This window comes from Trachemys scripta, chromosome 1 (assembly GCF_013100865.1).
Source record: "Trachemys scripta elegans isolate TJP31775 chromosome 1, CAS_Tse_1.0, whole genome shotgun sequence".
Classification (NCBI taxonomy): Eukaryota; Metazoa; Chordata; order Testudines; family Emydidae; genus Trachemys; species Trachemys scripta.
Window position 1 is genome coordinate 209929086 of NC_048298.1, and position 18600 is coordinate 209947685.

An 18600-nucleotide genomic window follows, 5' to 3' on the forward strand; every position below is an offset into this window, starting at 1 on the left:
TCTGGAGGCACGGGGGCTGCCCAAAGCCCGAGCGCTACCAGCTTCACGGTTTGCTGGGCAGCCTCCAGACCCTGCGCCCCCGGCTGGGCGCTTCCCCTCCCGGGCTCCAGCTGCGCTGGGGAAGCGCCGGCCGGGGGCGCAGGGTCTGGGGGCTGCCCGGCAAACCGTGAAGCCAGTAGCGCTTGGGCTTCGGGCAGCCCCCTTGCCTCCGGACCCTGCGCCCCCAGCCGGGCACTTCCCCTCCCGGGCTCCGGCGGCGCAGGGTCCGGAGGCATGGGGGCTGCCCGAAGCCGGTAGCGCTCGGGCAGCCCGGCTCTTAAACAGAGCCGAAGAGTCAGGGGAGGAGCAGAGCCGCCGCGGGAGGGGAAGTGCCCAGACGGCATTTTCCCGGACATGGTCGGCTTTTTGGCAATTACCCCCGGACGGGGGTTTGATTGCCGAAAAGCCGGACATGTCCAGGAAAAAACGGACGTATGGTAACCCTACTATATTCTTAACTGTTTTTAACAAGATTTTTAAAAAATATCCAATATTATATGAGAGAAATATTTTTGTAATAATAAACTTCATCTGTAATAGTCGAACCATAGGCATATGAGCCAATGTTCTCCATGTTAAGAAAGTTATTCCAAAAGAATTGTTCTGTGGCATTCTGGGTATTCTCTTATGCTCTACATCTGGTGCCTCTTTTACTTTATTACAATGCATCCAGAATTTCCCACAGTACCTAGATTGCATAACTTCCTGAATAAGTCTCAGTTTAGAAAGCTGTATAAACTAATTGTATAGTCCTATAGCATTTATGGATCAGTGTGAATACCTACTATTTGCATGGCTAAATAATAATCTCATGCTTATGCCATTATTTCCAGCCTACTAGGTATAAGTAAAAATAGAAAAGTAGAAACAGCTGAACAGTTCTCATGGGTACTTTTAAGGTTTCGGAAGTTGTATTAGGCAGGAGAATTTTCTTTGTGTTTTTTGAGAAGCTGCCACAAGAAAGCTGGATTAGCCATAAATCCAAAAAGTCTTCAGTCCCAGGCTGTTACTAAATGTTCCTCACGAGTGCTAGGTACCAGCATTCATCCACTCCATCTTGGAGTTTAGCTTAATTTCTCTTTCCTCTTTGCTGTGTTTTCAATGCAACACCTAATACAATGGGTCCCCAGTCCTGACTGGAGCCTATAGGTGCTAAACACAACAGACACTGCCACTCACTTGAAAATGGGTAGCTTAAGGCACAATCCACTGATCCAGCTCCAAACTGAGAGAGGTCTCTTGGATTCACAGTTTGGATCCTAGTATGCTCACTGCCACAGGGTGCTTAGAGGGGATGGAATGATGAGACTGCCTATAGTGTCATGTATCTGATTTGCGACTGCTAGAAGCAAATCTCTCCAATGGCCAGTGATGGGATACTAAATGGGGCGGGCTCTGAGTTACTACAGAGAATTCTTTCCCAGGTGTCTGGCTGGTGGGTCTTGACCACATGCTCAGGGTCTAACTGATCACCATATTTGGGGTTGTGAAGGAATTTTACCCTGGGTCAGATTGGCAGAGACCCGGGGGCAGGGTGTTTGCCTTCCTGTGCAACATGCGGCACAGGTCACCTGCAGATTTAGGCCTGGTCCCCACTAACCCCCCACTTCGGACTAAGGTACGCAAATTCAGCTACGTTAATAACATAGTTGAATTCGAAGTACCTTAGTCCGAACTTACCACGGGTCCAGACGCGGCAGGGAGGCTCCCCCGTCGATGCCACGTACTCCTCTCGCCGAGCTGGAGTACCGGCGTCGACGGCAAGCACTTCCGGGATCGATCCCAGAACACTGATTGCCTGCCGCCGGACCCGGAGGTAAGTATAGACATACCCTTAAAGTAGTGTAAATTGTGGATTCTCTGTAACTTGAAGTCTTTAAATCATGATTTCAGGACTTTAGTAACTCAGCCAGAGGTTAGGGGTCTACAGAAGTGGTTGGGTGAGGTTTTGTGGCCAGCAGTGTTCAGGAGGTCAGACTAACTAGATGATCGTGATGGTCCCTTCTGACTTTAAAGTCCCCCAGGGGTCTGTACTGGGACTAATACTGTTCAACATATTCATAAATGATCTGGAAAAAGGGGTAAACAGTGAAGTGGAAAAATTTGCAGAGGATACAAAACTACTCAAGATAGTTAAGTCCAAAGTAAACTGGGCGACAAAATGGCAGATGAAATTCAGTGTTGATAAATGCAAAGTAATGCACATTGGAAAACATAATCCCAACTATACAAATAAAATGATGGGTCTAAATTAGCTGTTATCACTCAAGAAAGAGATCTTGGAGTCATTCTAGATAGTTCTCTGAAAATATCAATGTTGGAAATCATTGGAAAAGGAATAGATAATAAGACAGAAAATATATTGCCTCTATATAAATCCATGGTATGTCCACACCTCGAATACTGCATGCAGATCTGATCGCCTCATCTCAAAAAATATATTTTGGAATTGGAAAAAATACAGAAAAGGGCAACAAAAAATGACTGGGGTATGGAACAGCTTCCGTATGAGGAGAGATTAATAAGACTGTAACTTTTCATTATGGAAAAGAGACAACTAAGGGGGATATGATAGACGTCTATAAAATCATGACTGGTGTGGAGAGAGTACATAAGGAAGTGGGGGGCAGGGATAGCTCAATGGATTGAGCATTGGCCTGCTAAACCCAGGGTTTGAGTTCAATCCTTGAGGGGGCCATTTAGGGATCGCAGGCAAAAATCTGTCTGGGGATTGGTCCTGCTTTGAGCAGGGAGTTGGACTAGATGACCTCCTGAGGTCCCTTCCAAATCTGATATTCTATGATTCTAAGTGTTATTTACTTAACATTTTAATTAAATGAAATTAAACAGCAGGTTTAAAACAGACAAGGAAGAATTTCTTCGCACAATGCACAGTGAAACTGTGGAATTCTTTGCAAGAGGATGTTGTGAAGGCCAAGACTATAACAGGGTTTAAAAAAGAACTGGATAAATGTCTATAAGCCAGAATGGGCAAGGGTGCAAAACTATGCTCTGAAGCATCCCTAATCTCTGTCAGAAGCTGGGAATGGGCGGGAATGGATCACCTTGATGTTCTATTCATTCCCTCTGAAGCACCTGGCATTGGCCACTGTCACAAGACAGGATACTGGGCTAGATGGACCATTAATCTGACCCAGTATGGCCATTCTTATGAGTCTATGAGTACATTGCTGGCCTGCAGAGCGGCAGGAAGATTGGCGTGCCACCACAGAGCCGTCCTTTCTTTGGCTAACGTTGGTGCTTCTTGCTCTCAGTTGCATAGCAGCAGCTGCAGTTTGAGATTGCACGCTGGTTGTAGCCCACAAACACAGAGAATGGGGAGCAGCTTCACTTCCCTTCTACCCTCTCTGCCCAACGGAGTGAGCCCCCCGTCTCTTTATTGGCCGATCATTCCACAAGAGGAGTATCCGGTGCCGAGTAATATTTGGTTCTCTGTTCTCCACACGTCCAATTTAAGAGCCCTCTCTTTGTTGTGACTCTAGTGACATGAGGAAGAAGGGTGTGCAGCAGGCAGTAGCCAATCCAGCAGGCGTGCAACTAAACTCTGTGCCTTCTGGTCCCTTTGCTCATTTAGCCATGAGAAACGTCAGCTATTAAGCCAAGCAGACAACACAGAGGGCTTCTACTAGTCCATGGCAGCAAAAAAGAGTAAGAATCTAAGTATGGGTACAGTAGAAAGGACCCTCTGAACCCTGAGAGGGATAATGTGGGAAGAAAACAGGGTCCTCTGGCTTTCAGAGAGAAAAGCATAGGAGGAAGGGTCCTCAGGGATCTGAGACACAAAGAGGAGGAAGCACGTCAGAGCTGGAGAACCATCAGAGTGAAAGAAAGGCCCTCAAAGATTGGGGGGGAGAAAGAGATGGGACCCCGGGGCTCCAAGGGCAAAGAGGAGGTGAAAGAGCCTGTAGAGCTTCAGGGGGCAGAATATGTGGGAGAGTCCTTGGGGTATAGGGAGGCAGCAGAAAAAGAGGGCAAGGAGGAATGTCATTGAAGGTTTCTCATGAGTTTATAGGAGTGATTTTTATAGGGGAAGACTGATATATTGTGCTGTGTTTGGGTTTTGGTGGGGGTAATGCTGATGATGGGTGTCCCTATATTTTGGTATAGAATACGTTGTGGGGAGGTGTGCGTTTGTTGTGGGTTGGAGTTGCTTTTGGTGGGAGGGATGCTAGCCTGTAGTGATAAGGTTGTGTTTTAGGAAATATTTATCCATTATTATAAGCATATGAGATTGGATTCTGAAAATCTGTACAGCAGAACATTGCTAATTAACTGGGAGAACTATTGCAAATTATTGGAATTGCCAATTTAGAATGTAAATAAATGCAATAGAAAAATATGGATAATGTAGCACAAAATGCATTGTAATTTATTTTCAGGTACTTCATGGTGTTTTATAATATGTGTAAATATATTATATTTTGTAATAGTAACAAATTTTGTATAAGGGACTTCATTATAATGCTGTGTCTGATATTCCTGAGTAGTAGGCAGAAGATACCTCTCGGTACACATTACAAAATGTAAAGATTAGTTAATCTGGATTAGAGAGGTTCTAATTTATTCAAGGTTGTTATGTTTTGTTTGTTTCTATGGTGGTGAGGCAGTGTTCTGATATTCTCAGTATACATGGTGAAATTCTGTGGAAAAATCTATTTGGATAATCTAGTTTTCAATCATGACTCTAATGATCTGTATAGATACTGAGCAGTAAAACTAAATTCTGCTGTACCTTGGATTTGGGTTTGAGTTGTTTGGTGTGTTTGTTTGTCTTTGCAACAGAGTTGCAGTCTTATCTCATTTAATTGTGTGCAGGGTCTTTTGTGCTCTAGCATCTCTTCCTCCATTTATAGAAACATGTTATATCAGTAATAGGATTAATCTCACTTAATTTTAGGCTTCTTCTTTCAGACTGTGTTGTAGTTCTTATTTATCTATCCAAACTCCATTAGCGTGTGCACCCAACTCAGTTGGTATGTGAATTTAGACTCCCTGTGGAGAGCTAAATAGCTGGTTTTCAGAGTCAAATGTATGTGGATGGGTTTTTTTAATCAATTTTCAAGTAAACTGCAAATACAAATCTAGCATAGTGCTTGTGCTGTGTCAGACTGAGGTAAGTTTATTGCAGTGTATCACACTAGTTGTCTAACAAGGAAGAAGCAGGATCAGACTTAAAAAGAGGATTATGCCTCCCCTTGGACTGAGGGGGAACACAATCTCCAGAGTCATGGACCTTCCCTGGAGAATTGCCCTATTTCGGCCTCTAGATGTGCGCATCTGTGGACTGTCTGCTTGAATGCCACATCTGATCTTTAGACTCTGGTAAGAGAACAAGGAGAAAGTTGGTCTTTAAAGATAAATGGGACTCCAAACGATATAGGGCTTTATACATAATACTTAGAATTGCCACTGGAAATATATTTCAAGCCAGTGCAGTCTGTGGTGTGTGAAAGAAATATGACCCATGCACCAACCTAAGTAATTAGGCATCCACATTCTGCACTAGCTGCAGTTTCCAAGTTATCCTTAACTTTGGAACTTGCTTACCCTCTTCTTTCAATAAAGCTGTGCTTTTTGCCTGAGTGCCAAACATATTTCAAATAGATCAAGGAAGGAGCTATGTTCAGTACTTTCAAACAGATTCTGGGGCATGGAGGAGGGGAGTAGCTGGAGTGAGTTGCATTCTAGCTCTCCCCCCCCCCCGGGGGGGGGGGGGGGGTATTGGTCTTTGGAGACCATAGCCAGTTTATACAACTTAAAGCAACCCCTGGACTGCTGTAACCTGTGCTGTGGCTCAGGCTGTGGTAGAGAATCTCTGATTCTCTTCCCTTTTCCTACTGCCCTGAGTGATTGTGTGGAAGTGGGGAACCATGTTTTACTCCGTGTTTTTTTCTGGGATTAGGCACAGCCAGTTGAGCTCCTGTTCTATTCTCCCTGGGGCTCCCACAGCCTGGTGGGGGAGCTGGCAATGGAGCAGCCAGAACCATTCTCCTCCATCCCCGGAGATGCAGCAAATGGCCATTGAGGGAGCTCTTGAGCTGCTAAGATAAGGTAGCAGATAAGGTACAGCAGCTGCTCAGGGCATTCCTGAGTCACATCAGAGCTGCTATTGGGACTGCACCAGGAGTGATAAGAGGCAGCTCGAGAGAGGGTCCCCCTCTATTGCCTCTCCATAGTAAAAGGCCAGGTTAAAACACTTCATTTTAAAAATCACAGGGTGTGGCCTAGGGAATGGACTTTAAATTAGTCAAATACATTTTTTTCTTCTTAACACAGACTCCCTCAAGAGTTTTGTTGATGAAAACAATGTAGTGGTTCTAAACAATGACACCCCAACTCAATTTAATGCAGCAGATGGTAATCTTTCTTGCTTAGTCCTGGAAATTATAACAGCAGATATTGCAAGTAGACACAACTGGGAAACGCATAAGGAAGACGGAATGGGGAGTGATCATTTCCCCATACATATTACTTTTCAAGGGCAAGGTAAGGTTGAATGTAATGGAAGATTAACCACCTGGAATTTTAAGAAAGTTGTATGTGAATGATGACAGAGAATTTCAATGACAATATAGTAAAAGGATTAATAGCAGCAGCTACTCCAGCTAGACCTAAGATATTGAAGTACCCCAAAACAAAACCTCACTTCCATGGTGGAGTGAGAAGTGCAAAATGGCAGTTAAATAAAGGAATAAAGCCTATAAAAAAGCAAAAAATGCAAGTAATAGTGAAGATCTAATGGAGTGTAAAAAGAAGTAAGGCAACAGCACAAAGACTTATTAAAAAAAAAAAAAAAGCGTGTGAAGAAGTACTATGGGCAGATAAATAAAGATACCAAGACATCAGAAATGTACAGGCAAATTAGAAGAATGAATGGAATTCAGACCAAGAGGAGTCACATTCCAGGCCTTATTGGGATTGACAAAATAGTTAGATGTTCTGATAATGAGAAAGCAGAAGTTTTAGTAGAAGCTTTTGGAGGGATGAGTAATGATGAAAATCAAAGGGCAGTTTTCTACAAGAATAAAATACAATTCATTGAAGAGAATCGTGAACAGTGTAGTTGGTATCTTTATCTTTATTTACTGAATTAATGGCTTTGTATGTGGGAACTTGAGAAAGCTATTGATATCAGCAAGAATACATCCCTATGTAAAGATAATATATGCAACATAGTGTTTAAATATCTCTTTGAAAGCAGTTTGTAGTTATGTATCTGTCATGGGAGGCCAGACCTAGCAGAGACAGAGTCCGCAATAGACCAGAGTCAAGAGTTGGCTGGGTCAGGATATCAGGAGGTCAGAAGCAGAAGACAAACTAGAGGTCAGAACCCCGACTTAGGAACCAGAGTCAGGCCAGATCAGGATACTAGAGGGTCAGAGGCAGGAGAATAACTGGAGATTAGGAACCACAAGTCAGATGCCAAGAGTCAAGCCTGGTCGGGATTCCAGGAAATCAAGCCACAGAGCAGGAAACACAAGGCATACCGTCCAGAACAGGGTGGAGCTTCCTGTTCCTCCTGCTGCCAGTGGACCAGTCAGCTGCTCTGGGATTCCACCAGTTGGACTTCAGGGTTGGAGCCTCACACTGGGGCGGGGTTTGGTGGGTCCCAGATAAGCCGTTGCCAGCAGGCTGCCAGATGGAGGATTGGAGTGTGGCTGCTCCCAGGAATCCTGCAGGCCTGGGTTCAAGACCTGTGGTAATGACAATAATACTATATGGGAAAAAAGAGTGATAAGAATAGAATAGAAATGTGCAATAGTTCCAGTGCAAAAACCAGGCAAACTGTCAAAAACATATGAATGCAGAAACCAGGCAAACTCCACAGAAGTGGTGCCTGTATACCTATTGCCCTTACAGCCTGCCTGGGTAAGAAGTATGGAGAGAATGATGAATGAAAGATTGGCTACCTATTTGGAAAACAGTGGCATTGTAGATGAGGTGCAGAGTGGCTTTTGGAGAGGAAGATGCACCTTTGATCAAATTGTTAAATTAGAAGCTGTATGGGGCACAAAGGTTTTGTGATAGCTATCTTCATAGATATTGAAAAGTTTTATGACATGCTGTGGAAGGAAGGCTTGTTGTACCAAATAGGTGCACAAGGGATAAGGGGAAGAATATATGGGTGGATTAGAGAATTTTTGAGTAAAAAGACCAGGCATGTCAGAGTTAGGAAAATTATGTCAAATATACAGTATGTAATGTTAAAAATGATATACCACGAGGAAGTGTTATCAGCCTGTTCTTCTTTAATATAATAATAAATGATTTCCCAACATGAATAAGTGCCATAGTAGGTGTCACTCTATTTGCAGATGATTGTGCTCTGTGGGTTAGGAGCAGGAATACTTAAGTGGGAGAAAAGAGAATCAACAAAGTGTTACAAAAGACCTCTGACTGGGGAAATGCATGAGGTTTCAAGTTCTCCGTCACTAAAATCAAAGTATTGGTCTTTACGATATGGAAAGTTATAAAGGAATGTCGACTGTATTGGTATGGAGAACAAATAAACATAGGTAAAAGGTTTTAATTTCTAGGGGTAATATTTAATACTAAATTACTTTGGAAAGATCATATAGACTGTTAAAGATAAACATACAGGAAGTAGTAACCTGCTTATAAGTTTGGCTGGGACTGCTTGAGGGGGCAGATAAGAAAACTGTTGATAGTTTACAGAGTTTTGATTGACCCGGTTATTGACTATGGCTGCCAGGCTTTTGGGTCAGCATCAAAATCAGAACTTAAAAAATTAGATTTAATGTAAGCACAGGCACTGCGAGTTGTATGCGGTTCATTTATTACTACACTCGTATACACACTACAGGTAGCTTCTAGTGAAATGTCAGTTACGCTACAAATGAAACTACTGGACCAAACTTTCTGGGCCAAAAGTTAATGGGAATTGCAATGAGGAAAATACCAAACAAATATATGAGGAATGTTGAAAATTCGATAGGCGAATGATAGCCCATGATGTTAGAAATCCACATGATCAAGTTAAAGTGTGGAAGCAGAAGTTGAAAGGCAAGGAAAAGCTAAACAAAGTCAAAATTATTAGTCATGGGAAAATTAGTTATAGATGGAAAGTTGCATATCCAAATGCGGATTTAGATTTATTTTATAAATTTAAGCATAAAAAAGAGACAGTAGGTAATAAAAATGAAGTGTACCAGTATATAAATGAAAAGTAGTTGTTGTTTTTTCAAATATATACAGATGGATCCAAAAAAGAAAAAACAGGAAGAGTAGGGGCAGCATATTGTATATCAAAAGTTGGCATTAGTACTTCTAACAGAAAATCTGATTTTATAGCTGTCATGACAGCCAAACTAGTAGTAATAATGCTAGCATTCAATCAGATCTGGGGTGTACTCCCAACAGAAGTGGTCATTCTTATTTTGTTTTTTACTCAGTCTGAGGTCTTATGATGATAAAAAAGGTATTTCCATATGTAGAAGTGATTTAATCAATGAAATTATATTTCTAATGAAAGTTACTACAGATGGGTATACGTGTAGCATTAGCTTGGATCCCAGAGCATATTGGGATAACAAGGAATGAAAAGGCAGACAATGAAATGAAAGGACTGGCATAGAAATACCCTTGAGTAAACAGGAATTTAAAAGCCCAGTACAGAAAAACCTAAAAAAGGAATGGCAAAAATTTGGGATTAATGAAGAAAGCGGAAGAAGATTTTTTGAATTGTGTCATACAGCTGAGGATAACAACATACATCAGAACCTGAGTAGAAAAAGTGAAATAATTTAGTTTAGAGTACTAACTAGCTGTTGTGGCTTAAACAATTTTTTTTTTAATAAATAGACACAAAGATGGACTATGTGTACTCTGTAAGGTGGAAGAAACAATTGATCCCCTTTTATGGGTATGTACAGGCTTTGATAAAGACAGGGAAAAGCTTTCTGAGGAACTCAAACATCTTAAGGTAACAAAAGTTACATTATGTTATTTAGTAAAAATATCAGGGAAATGGAATAATATTAGAAAGGCGTTTTACCTGAAAGACACAAGGTAGAGTGAGAGAATATAAACTGCTAAGTATTTAGGAATTAGAATTGGTGTAGTTCTAGATTATTCAGTCAAGTATGCTTCACCATTTAAAAAAAAAAAAAAAAGGATGACGACTCCCTCAGCGGCCACAGTTAAGAGTGCAGAGGGCCACAATTATAATTGGACCCCACTGCAAAAGAGGTTGAGTTTGTTAATTTTCAGGGGCAATTTTAAGGCCTATCTGTTCATTCAGTCTGTTTCCTGAGGAATGTAAATTGCGAAAGGAGGGTTATTTCTCCATTTTTGGGGGTGGGGGGGAGACTTGGGATTCAAGTTTTTTTTTATTGGCACTTTATATAATTTGAAAGAGTAAACATAGCAATATCATTTTAAAGTATTAAGTAAGAATTGAAAATCATCAAATTGCATGTCTTTATCTTCCCCTCTCCCCCCAGTATTTCTTTGCCAAAATTTGCATGTGCATATGTTTGGGAGGGAGTCTTATTTTAAAAACGTACCTTTACATTAGATCAAAGAGAAGTTTCAGGGCATTTGGTGGAACTTAAGAAGAGTGCTGCAGGTTTGTGTGCCTTGTATACTAGTCCACAGTGTGAAGCCGATGAAGAAGGGGTACAAAACTGGCAGCTGGGAGTACTAAATATAGGGGCTATACAAACATTTTCTTTTTGGTGCAGCAGGATAGAGTTTGGCTTGTGTCTATTTTGTTATTGTCTACAGCTGTCATTTGTCAGATTTCTACTGGCAGCCATTGTTTTCACCACTCATTTACTGTTGATCTCATTTTTAAAAAAAAGTCGATTCCATTGAGGTCTCTAGGAGGTAGTTTTTCAGTGTAAATACCCAGTGTATCTCACTACTTTGTTGGCAACCAGCGTAATAGGCTGAAAAAGCAGCATCCCATTACATTTCATGGTCTTGAGTCTGACTTTGATTGTTGACAGGTCTCAGAAAATTTTATTTTTGTATACATATATGTTGTGTGTCTGAGATTAGAATCTGTCCCTTTCTTTTAGTCTGTCTAAACATGATTGCTGGAAGTAAGAACATTTTAATCCTGTTGTTATATTGGGCTCAGCTGATTATGGAAGTCTTAATGTGATAAAGAAAAGTAGAATATTACCTCATTTTGTTAATATGATTTTATATGTTTGACCTACTGAGCCTGTTGACTATTTATTTTTGCTTCTCCTAAACAGTTATGCTTTCCAGAGGTTGATTCATCTTTTTTATGCAGTCACCCATATGACTACACACTCATAAGTGTTACTAACACCTAGGTATATTGCCCTTTTCTGTGAGCTCTTCTCTGAGAGCACTGGGGTTTTAATTCTAATGTAATACTTTCTTTCTACTGATTTACCGTAGATGGCTGTGCATTGTTTTCCACCTGATACTGAGAACATAACATCCAATTAATTCATGGAGGAATAATGTATGCACCTGAGAATGCAAAGTCTCCCGAGTCTCATTCAAAAAGGAAAATCACTTCCTCCGACAGCCCCTCCCAACATTCCATTCTGTGTCATAAAAATGAATCATTAAGGTCCTGCCTAATAACAAGAGGCTTTACACAAGATGCTGCACACACTTTTTTGCAATACAGCCTTAAATTGGTACCAGCTCTGTATACATTTATTACATCTGTTATTTGTCAAAATCTTTCTTTGTGGTGTGTAGATTCTATAAAGACAAAATTATTATGATGATAGCCCATATGTAAATGAAATGGTGAGAACATAGTGGATTTTATCAGTCTCTCTCTCCTTGCGGTTCACTTGCTCCACAACCAGCTGGTCTAGACCAGTGCATGTAAGCCTTCCACCCCCATATCTCCACTATTCTGCCTGCTCCCTCCTACAGTGATATGGGGTCAAGCACCCCAGAGGAACTGCTCAATATGTTGAGCTGGAGTAACTTCCTTGCTTGACCCCAGAGAAAAGCTGGAGAGGTACAAGACTCAACTTACAGAGTGGTAGTTAACCACTCGCTTCCCACCTCAAATCCTAATTGTGGGTTGCAGGTTCTCCCATGCTGAATCCTTGGAGACCGTTATTTTGTTCTGAGCAACTAATACATAAATAATAGTATTTGGAAATTGTTATTGAAGGATGTTCTCTATTTCTGGAAAGTAGCAGGAGGATCAGCCTCTTCCTCCTTGGCTCTTGTCAGAGGATCTTTCTAGAAGGGTGCTCATCCTCCTTTCCTGATCATTATTTCTTCAGAGGAGGAAAGAGGCTACAAACCGATGGTTCATGTACTAGTTTTCCTGACTGGCAAGAAGAGAGCTGTGAGCCAGAGAGATCTTGACATACTCGCTTCCCAGCAACTTAAAATTCATTCCCTGCTAAGTAATAATATGTGAACCAGAAAAGACCCTTACCCCCATTTAAACGGTCTAATTGTTCAAGCACAGTGCATCCCCATGCACCGTCTTATATAGATGTGTATTTCGTAATTACTTAATATTAATCTACAAAGGATCCAGCTATCTTTCTAGCAGAGGACTCTGATTTAAAATATTGTATATTTTTATATATACTCTAATACCAGAAATGAATGATCCTATGTCCTTGTAATTTCTCAGTGAGGATTGTCACACTTTTCTTCGTTGCATAGCAACAAGTCATAATTAACTGATTTTTTTTACGACAGTTGTGTTGATGATTAGGAGTAGGTGTGTTTGGGATCTGAGAACTGAGTAGACACAATATTTATAGACAGTGAAGAAAGAAAGGAGGAAAAAACTTTATAGTAATGTTGGAAAACATCCATTAGTGATGTATATACAGGGAAATATTTATGAGTCACCAGATTAGAAATATCTATTGTCTTGCATTGGCAGGAGGATAAATGGACTATCTGGCCTCCTAGGTCTTTTCCATCTCTAATTTCTGTGAGCCTATGGAAAGAAATACAGAAGCATTGATGGGAATAACAAACGATTACATTTTATTTTGATGGAAATGGTTCATGACATGTGGCTACAAAACTCTGTTTTTTTTCCTTCCTAGCTGTTAAATGCAGGAATTGTCAATACAGAACTTCTGAATATTTCATGCAATTTGTGAAGATCTACAATCTACAGAGAAACAAATAGCAAAAAGATAAAACAATATCTTATATAGAGACACTTACAAAGTATAATATGATTATATTTATAGTGAAATAGCTGGATAAAAAATGTTAAAAGATTGTTTATTGAATTGGACATTTTTCCTTTCAGTCAAGGAGTATTGCAAAGTAATATTTCCGTATGAAGCACAGAATGAAGATGAACTAACAATCAAAGAAGGTGATATCGTCATACTTATCAATAAGGTAAAGGCAACATTTTCCTTTCATAAACCAGAATACAGCTTTCAAAATATATATATACATTTCCATGCTGGGCACCTAACTCCCTTTTGTGCCTTTGAAAATCTCCCTCTGAGCTCTTAAAACTATAGAGTTTTGTTAGAACAGGATAAAATAGGTGTCAGGAAGACCGTTTTTTTTTTCTTCTTTTGCTTCAAAGTCTTATCTTGATAAGATTAAGCAAAGCACAGATTTTGTGTTTTTATGAGTTTACAAGTGTGACTGGAGTCCCAGGGGAGCCAACTGAGGTCACTCAACTAGGGTGAACCCCAAAGAATGGGGCAGGCAATGCCCAAAGCGGATGGATATTCAAATACTTAGATTTACCAAACCAGCACAAAACAGCTTCTGTAACAACTCACTGGTTACCCAGAAGCCAACAACACAGTTTCTTTAAAGCAACCCAGCCTTAGGCCTCCACCCAAGGCAAATATGATGAGGATTACTGAAAATCTTATTCATCGTACAAAAAAGTTCTACCAATCCAAAGGATCTGACAGATTACCCTGCAGGTTAATGAATATTTCAGATCTTACCCAAATACACACTTACAGCCAATTCTTTTTAACTAAACTAAAATTTATTTAAAAAGAAGAGAGAGAGGGGGTACTGGTTAAAACAGTGGTCCCCAACACAGCGCCCGCTTAGGGTATTTATGTGCACCCGCCTCCTGACAAGGGAGTGCTTCCACCGGACAACCAGCCGCTGAAATGCCGCCGAGAAGTGGCGTCATCGAGAAGTGTCGCCGCCGAAATGCCGCCAAGAAGCAGCAGCATTGTGGCGGCGGCGCTTCCCGGCGGCATTTCGGCGGCTGGTCGTCCAGAGCCCGCCACACTCTTCTGGGAACATGAATATTCTATTACAACAGAAAGGTTGGGGACCACTGGGTTAAAAGATCAGTATACATACACACATGAGCTCAATTCTTGAGATTCAGATTCATAGCAGACATGGTGGGATTTGTAGTTGAAAAGAGTTCTTTCAGAATTAGCTCATAGGTTATAGTCCAATGTTTGCATTCAGGGTGATTCCAGATTGGAATTCTAGAGATCTCAACCTTTCGACTCAAGCTTCCCCTGCATGGAGCATTAAGCAGGTCTGAGAAAAAGGATCAGGACCCAAGCCCTTTTTTATAGAGTTTTTTGACAGGTTGGAGTCCTTTGGTGAACATTAGGCAATTATGGAGACTTATTTCCTAAGTAATTAGTTACCCAAATTAACACAAGGCAATTTATCCATTAGACAGTCTATCACAAACTTCAAAGAGACATATAGACAATTACATTATTGCACCCAAGATTCATCTAAATGTTAATATTTCCTTTTGATCTCTCAATCTCTGAATCAATAGCTATAGTGACAGACAGACAGTCTGTTTATATGGCTAATATCTTAACATGATATGAGTACACACATACAATTAGTATCACCTCTAATTTCTAACAATATAGGTTTGTATTTCAAAGTTCTAGCCAATCTATCATAGAATGGCCCTAATTATCATTTCTAACATGTCTTTACAGGTTGACTCTGGGTCAATTAGCCTGCAGGATGCTTAACCCTTTCTGGCCGTGTGTTACACTTTGTATAAGCTTCGTTGCAGTTATATAACAGTGGTAGCAATAATGATTTGCATGGTTATATTTTAATTAGACAACGTCACAACAAGTAATTATAAAACTCTTTGATTTGCACCCAGTGACAAATCAGCATAACCCAAATAAGCTATGGGTTTGTTCCTTTTCCAAATGCAACAACCTTGGGAGTAGATGGGAAGGATAGTAAATGTACACATGCACAACAGCATCAGTGAAGTGCTATATGTCCAGTTTGGGTGGTTTGCTGGGGTTTTTGTTGTGGTTTTCTTTGCTTTGGAGTTTTTTGGTGCTTTGGTTGGGGTTTTAGTTTGTTTTTATTTTTATTTTAGTAAGTACGTGCTTTTACTAAATGGCAAGCATGTGGTAATTGAATTTAAAAACAAAACAGACAAAACCCCCAAAGACAATGGGTCAAAATGGTGTTACACACACACACACACACACACACACACACACACACACTCTCTCACACTCGTTGGCTTAATATGATTACACATGTGTAATAAAGAGCTCAATTTCATTAATATACTAAATATACATGGTTAAAAAACTGTATTCTGTAGAATCAGCCAAAATTCTAGCTTTATAGTAAGTGAAAAGTTTTTTTGTTTTTATTTTTTTTTTTTTTACATAAAAGTTTGTATGTCTGTGAACATTTGCAGATTATTGGCTTAGCTCTCTATACTGGCAAGTATGACAAAAAATTGGTCAGATTATTTTAAAATATTCTGAATTTGGGCTGTCAATCGTGCAATTAATCACATTAAACAACAATAGAATACAATTCATTTAAATATTTTTGGATGTCTTCTACAGAATACAAAGTGTATAGTGCTCACTTTATATTTATTTTTTATTACAAGTATTTGCAGTGTAAAAAGCAAAAGAAATGGTATTTTTCAATTCACCTCATACAAGTACTGTAGTGCAATCTCTTTATCATGAAAGTTGAATTTAGAAATGTACATTTATGTACAAAAAATAACTGCATTGAAAAATAAAACAATGTACAACTTTAGAGCCTACAAGTCCACTCAATCCTACTTCAGCCAGTCACTCAAACAAACAAACTTGGTTACAATTTGCAGGAGATAATGCTGCCTGCTTCTTGTTTACAATGTCACCTGAAACTGAGAACAGGCGCTTGCTTGGCACTGTTGTAGCCAGAATCACAAGATATTTACGTGCCAGATGCGCTGAAGATTCATATGTCCCTTTGTGCTTCAACCACCATTCCATAGGATTTGTATCCATGCTGATGATGGGTTCTGCTCGATAACGATCCAAAGCAGAGCGGACTGATGCATGTTCATTTTCATCATCTGAGTCAGATGCCACCAGCAGAAGGTTGATTTTCTTTTTTTGGTGGGTTCTGTAGTTTCTGCATCGGAGTGTTGCTCTTTTAAGGCTTCTGAAAGCATGCTCAACACCTTGTCCCTCTCAGATTTTGGAAGGTACTTCCAATTCTTAAACCTTGGGTTGAGTGCTGTAGCTATTTTTAGAAATCTCCATTGGTATCTTCTTTGTGTTTTGTCAAATCTGCTCTGAAAGTGTTCTTAAAACAAACATGTGCTTGGTCATCATCCGAGATTGCTATACCATGAAATAAATGACAAAATGCGGGTAAAACAGAGCCAAAGACATACAGTTCTCCCACAAGGAGTTCAGTCACGAATTTAGTTAATGTATTATTTTTTAATGAGCATCATCAGCATGGAAGCTTATCTTCTGGAATGGTGGCTGAAGCATGAAGGGGCATATGAATGTTTAGCATATCTGGCACACAAATACCTTGCAATGCCAGTTACAAAAGTGCCATACGAACACCTCTTCTCCCAATAAGAAGAGGGCAGCATTATCTCCTGTACATGTAAACAAACTTGTTTGTCTTAACAATTGGCTGAACAAGAAGTAGGACTGAGTGGACTTGTAGGCTCTAAACTTTTACATTTTTTTTGTTTTTGAGAGCCATTATGTTTACAAAAAAAATCTACATTTGTAAGTTGCACTTGCATGATAAAGAGATTGCACTACAGTACCTGTATGAGGTGAATTGAAACATACTGTTTCTTTTGTTTCAGTGCAAATATTTGTAATAAAATAATAATATAAAGTGAGCACTGTACACTTTGTATTCTGTGTTGTAATAGAAATCAATATATTTGAAAATGTAGAAAAACATCTGAAAATATTTAATAAATTTCAATTGGTATTCTATTGTTTAACAGTGTGATTAATCACAATTAATTATTTTAATCACGATTAATTTTTTTGAGTTAATCGCATGAGTTAACTCCAATTAATTGACAGCCCTATTCTGAATATAAATATATTTAATGAGTCAGTATACATATTGAAAGAAAACCAGATCCAGTGTCTCAAAACTGAACGCTTGTTTGTCTCTGTCCTTTCTCTGTTGCTAACATATTTAATATTTATCCAGCTTTCGTGGTGAGTCCATGTGTTAATTTTCCAGCAGGTTGTATCACAGCTTATGGTGGGGAGCCTAAAAAGATAATGGATAGGATAGGTGAGCAGCTAATACACAGTTAATTTAACAAGTATAAATAAGTAGGACATGTAAAATATGCTCAAGTTACTCCTCAAGTGTGGCTGTGGAAGTTTCTGACGGGCATCATGACAGTGACCCGAATGGGAACTTCGCAGATAATGCCCTCACTTAAGCAGGAAAAAACCCATATGGAAAGGATTAAAACACTAGAGATAATCTAAACCTTCACAGACATGCATGCTATTACATGTGTGCCTACCTGCCAAGAGCATGTGTGGAGTTTCACTTCAGTGGATTGTAACTTTTTATTCCCATCTTCCCCTTAAGTCTCTGTCAAAATAAGGAAAACCTATTGTTTTGCAAAACAAATTCAGTCCTGTTATCCTTTTGTTCCAATTGTATACCTAGTCTTTCCTCATGGATGCACAGAGATATTACAAGAATTGTCATGCTGGAGATGAATCTTGCATGCTGTGTAGGGAATTGATTTCTAAGTGTAAGGTGAATCTGAAATAGGTTGAGCATGTTCTCTTCTGAGGAGTCTGGTGGCACGACTACCCCTCTGATACTTTTCTTCTTAGATTTATCAGGACATTTGGTATATAACAAATAAAATAATCTCATTAGTTTGTCTACTAACCAATAGCAGAAACGGAGTACTATAATGGTTTCCAAATTACTTATGTATAGTTGCTAACAAAGATGAATTTGCATACTGGGATGAAAAATTAAACATAAGTCTTGCTAATTTTGGATCTCTTTATTTTTCCTTTTAAAAATTTAATTTGAAATTAATAAGTTGTTCATGCAGAGTAGCAGTTTTCTCCCAATATTCCTCTTCATCCTGCTTGAAAATCCATTGTGACATCAGTCATACCTTGAAACTGAAATCATGATCTATCCCTTTTATTCACTTATCAACCAAAGGAATACAATGTCCTACTAGTTTATCCCATTGTGATCATTTGGATGTTATTCATGAATACGTTTTTTGAAGGCCATAATTGTTTACACTTTGCTTAATGAACTTTCTTCTTTGGAATCTTT

At 39.6% G+C, this 18600-nt stretch overlaps 1 protein-coding gene across 1 annotated transcript in view; it reads left to right on the forward strand.

Moving 5' to 3' along the window:
- SH3KBP1 (SH3 domain containing kinase binding protein 1) overlaps nt 1–18600 on the forward strand; it is a gene marked incomplete in the record, with an annotated part of 339832 nt that overhangs the window by 242449 nt on the left and 78783 nt on the right. The window contains 1 exon segment of the mRNA XM_034755713.1: nt 13313–13407. Coding sequence (XP_034611604.1) covers nt 13313–13407 — 95 coding nt within the window.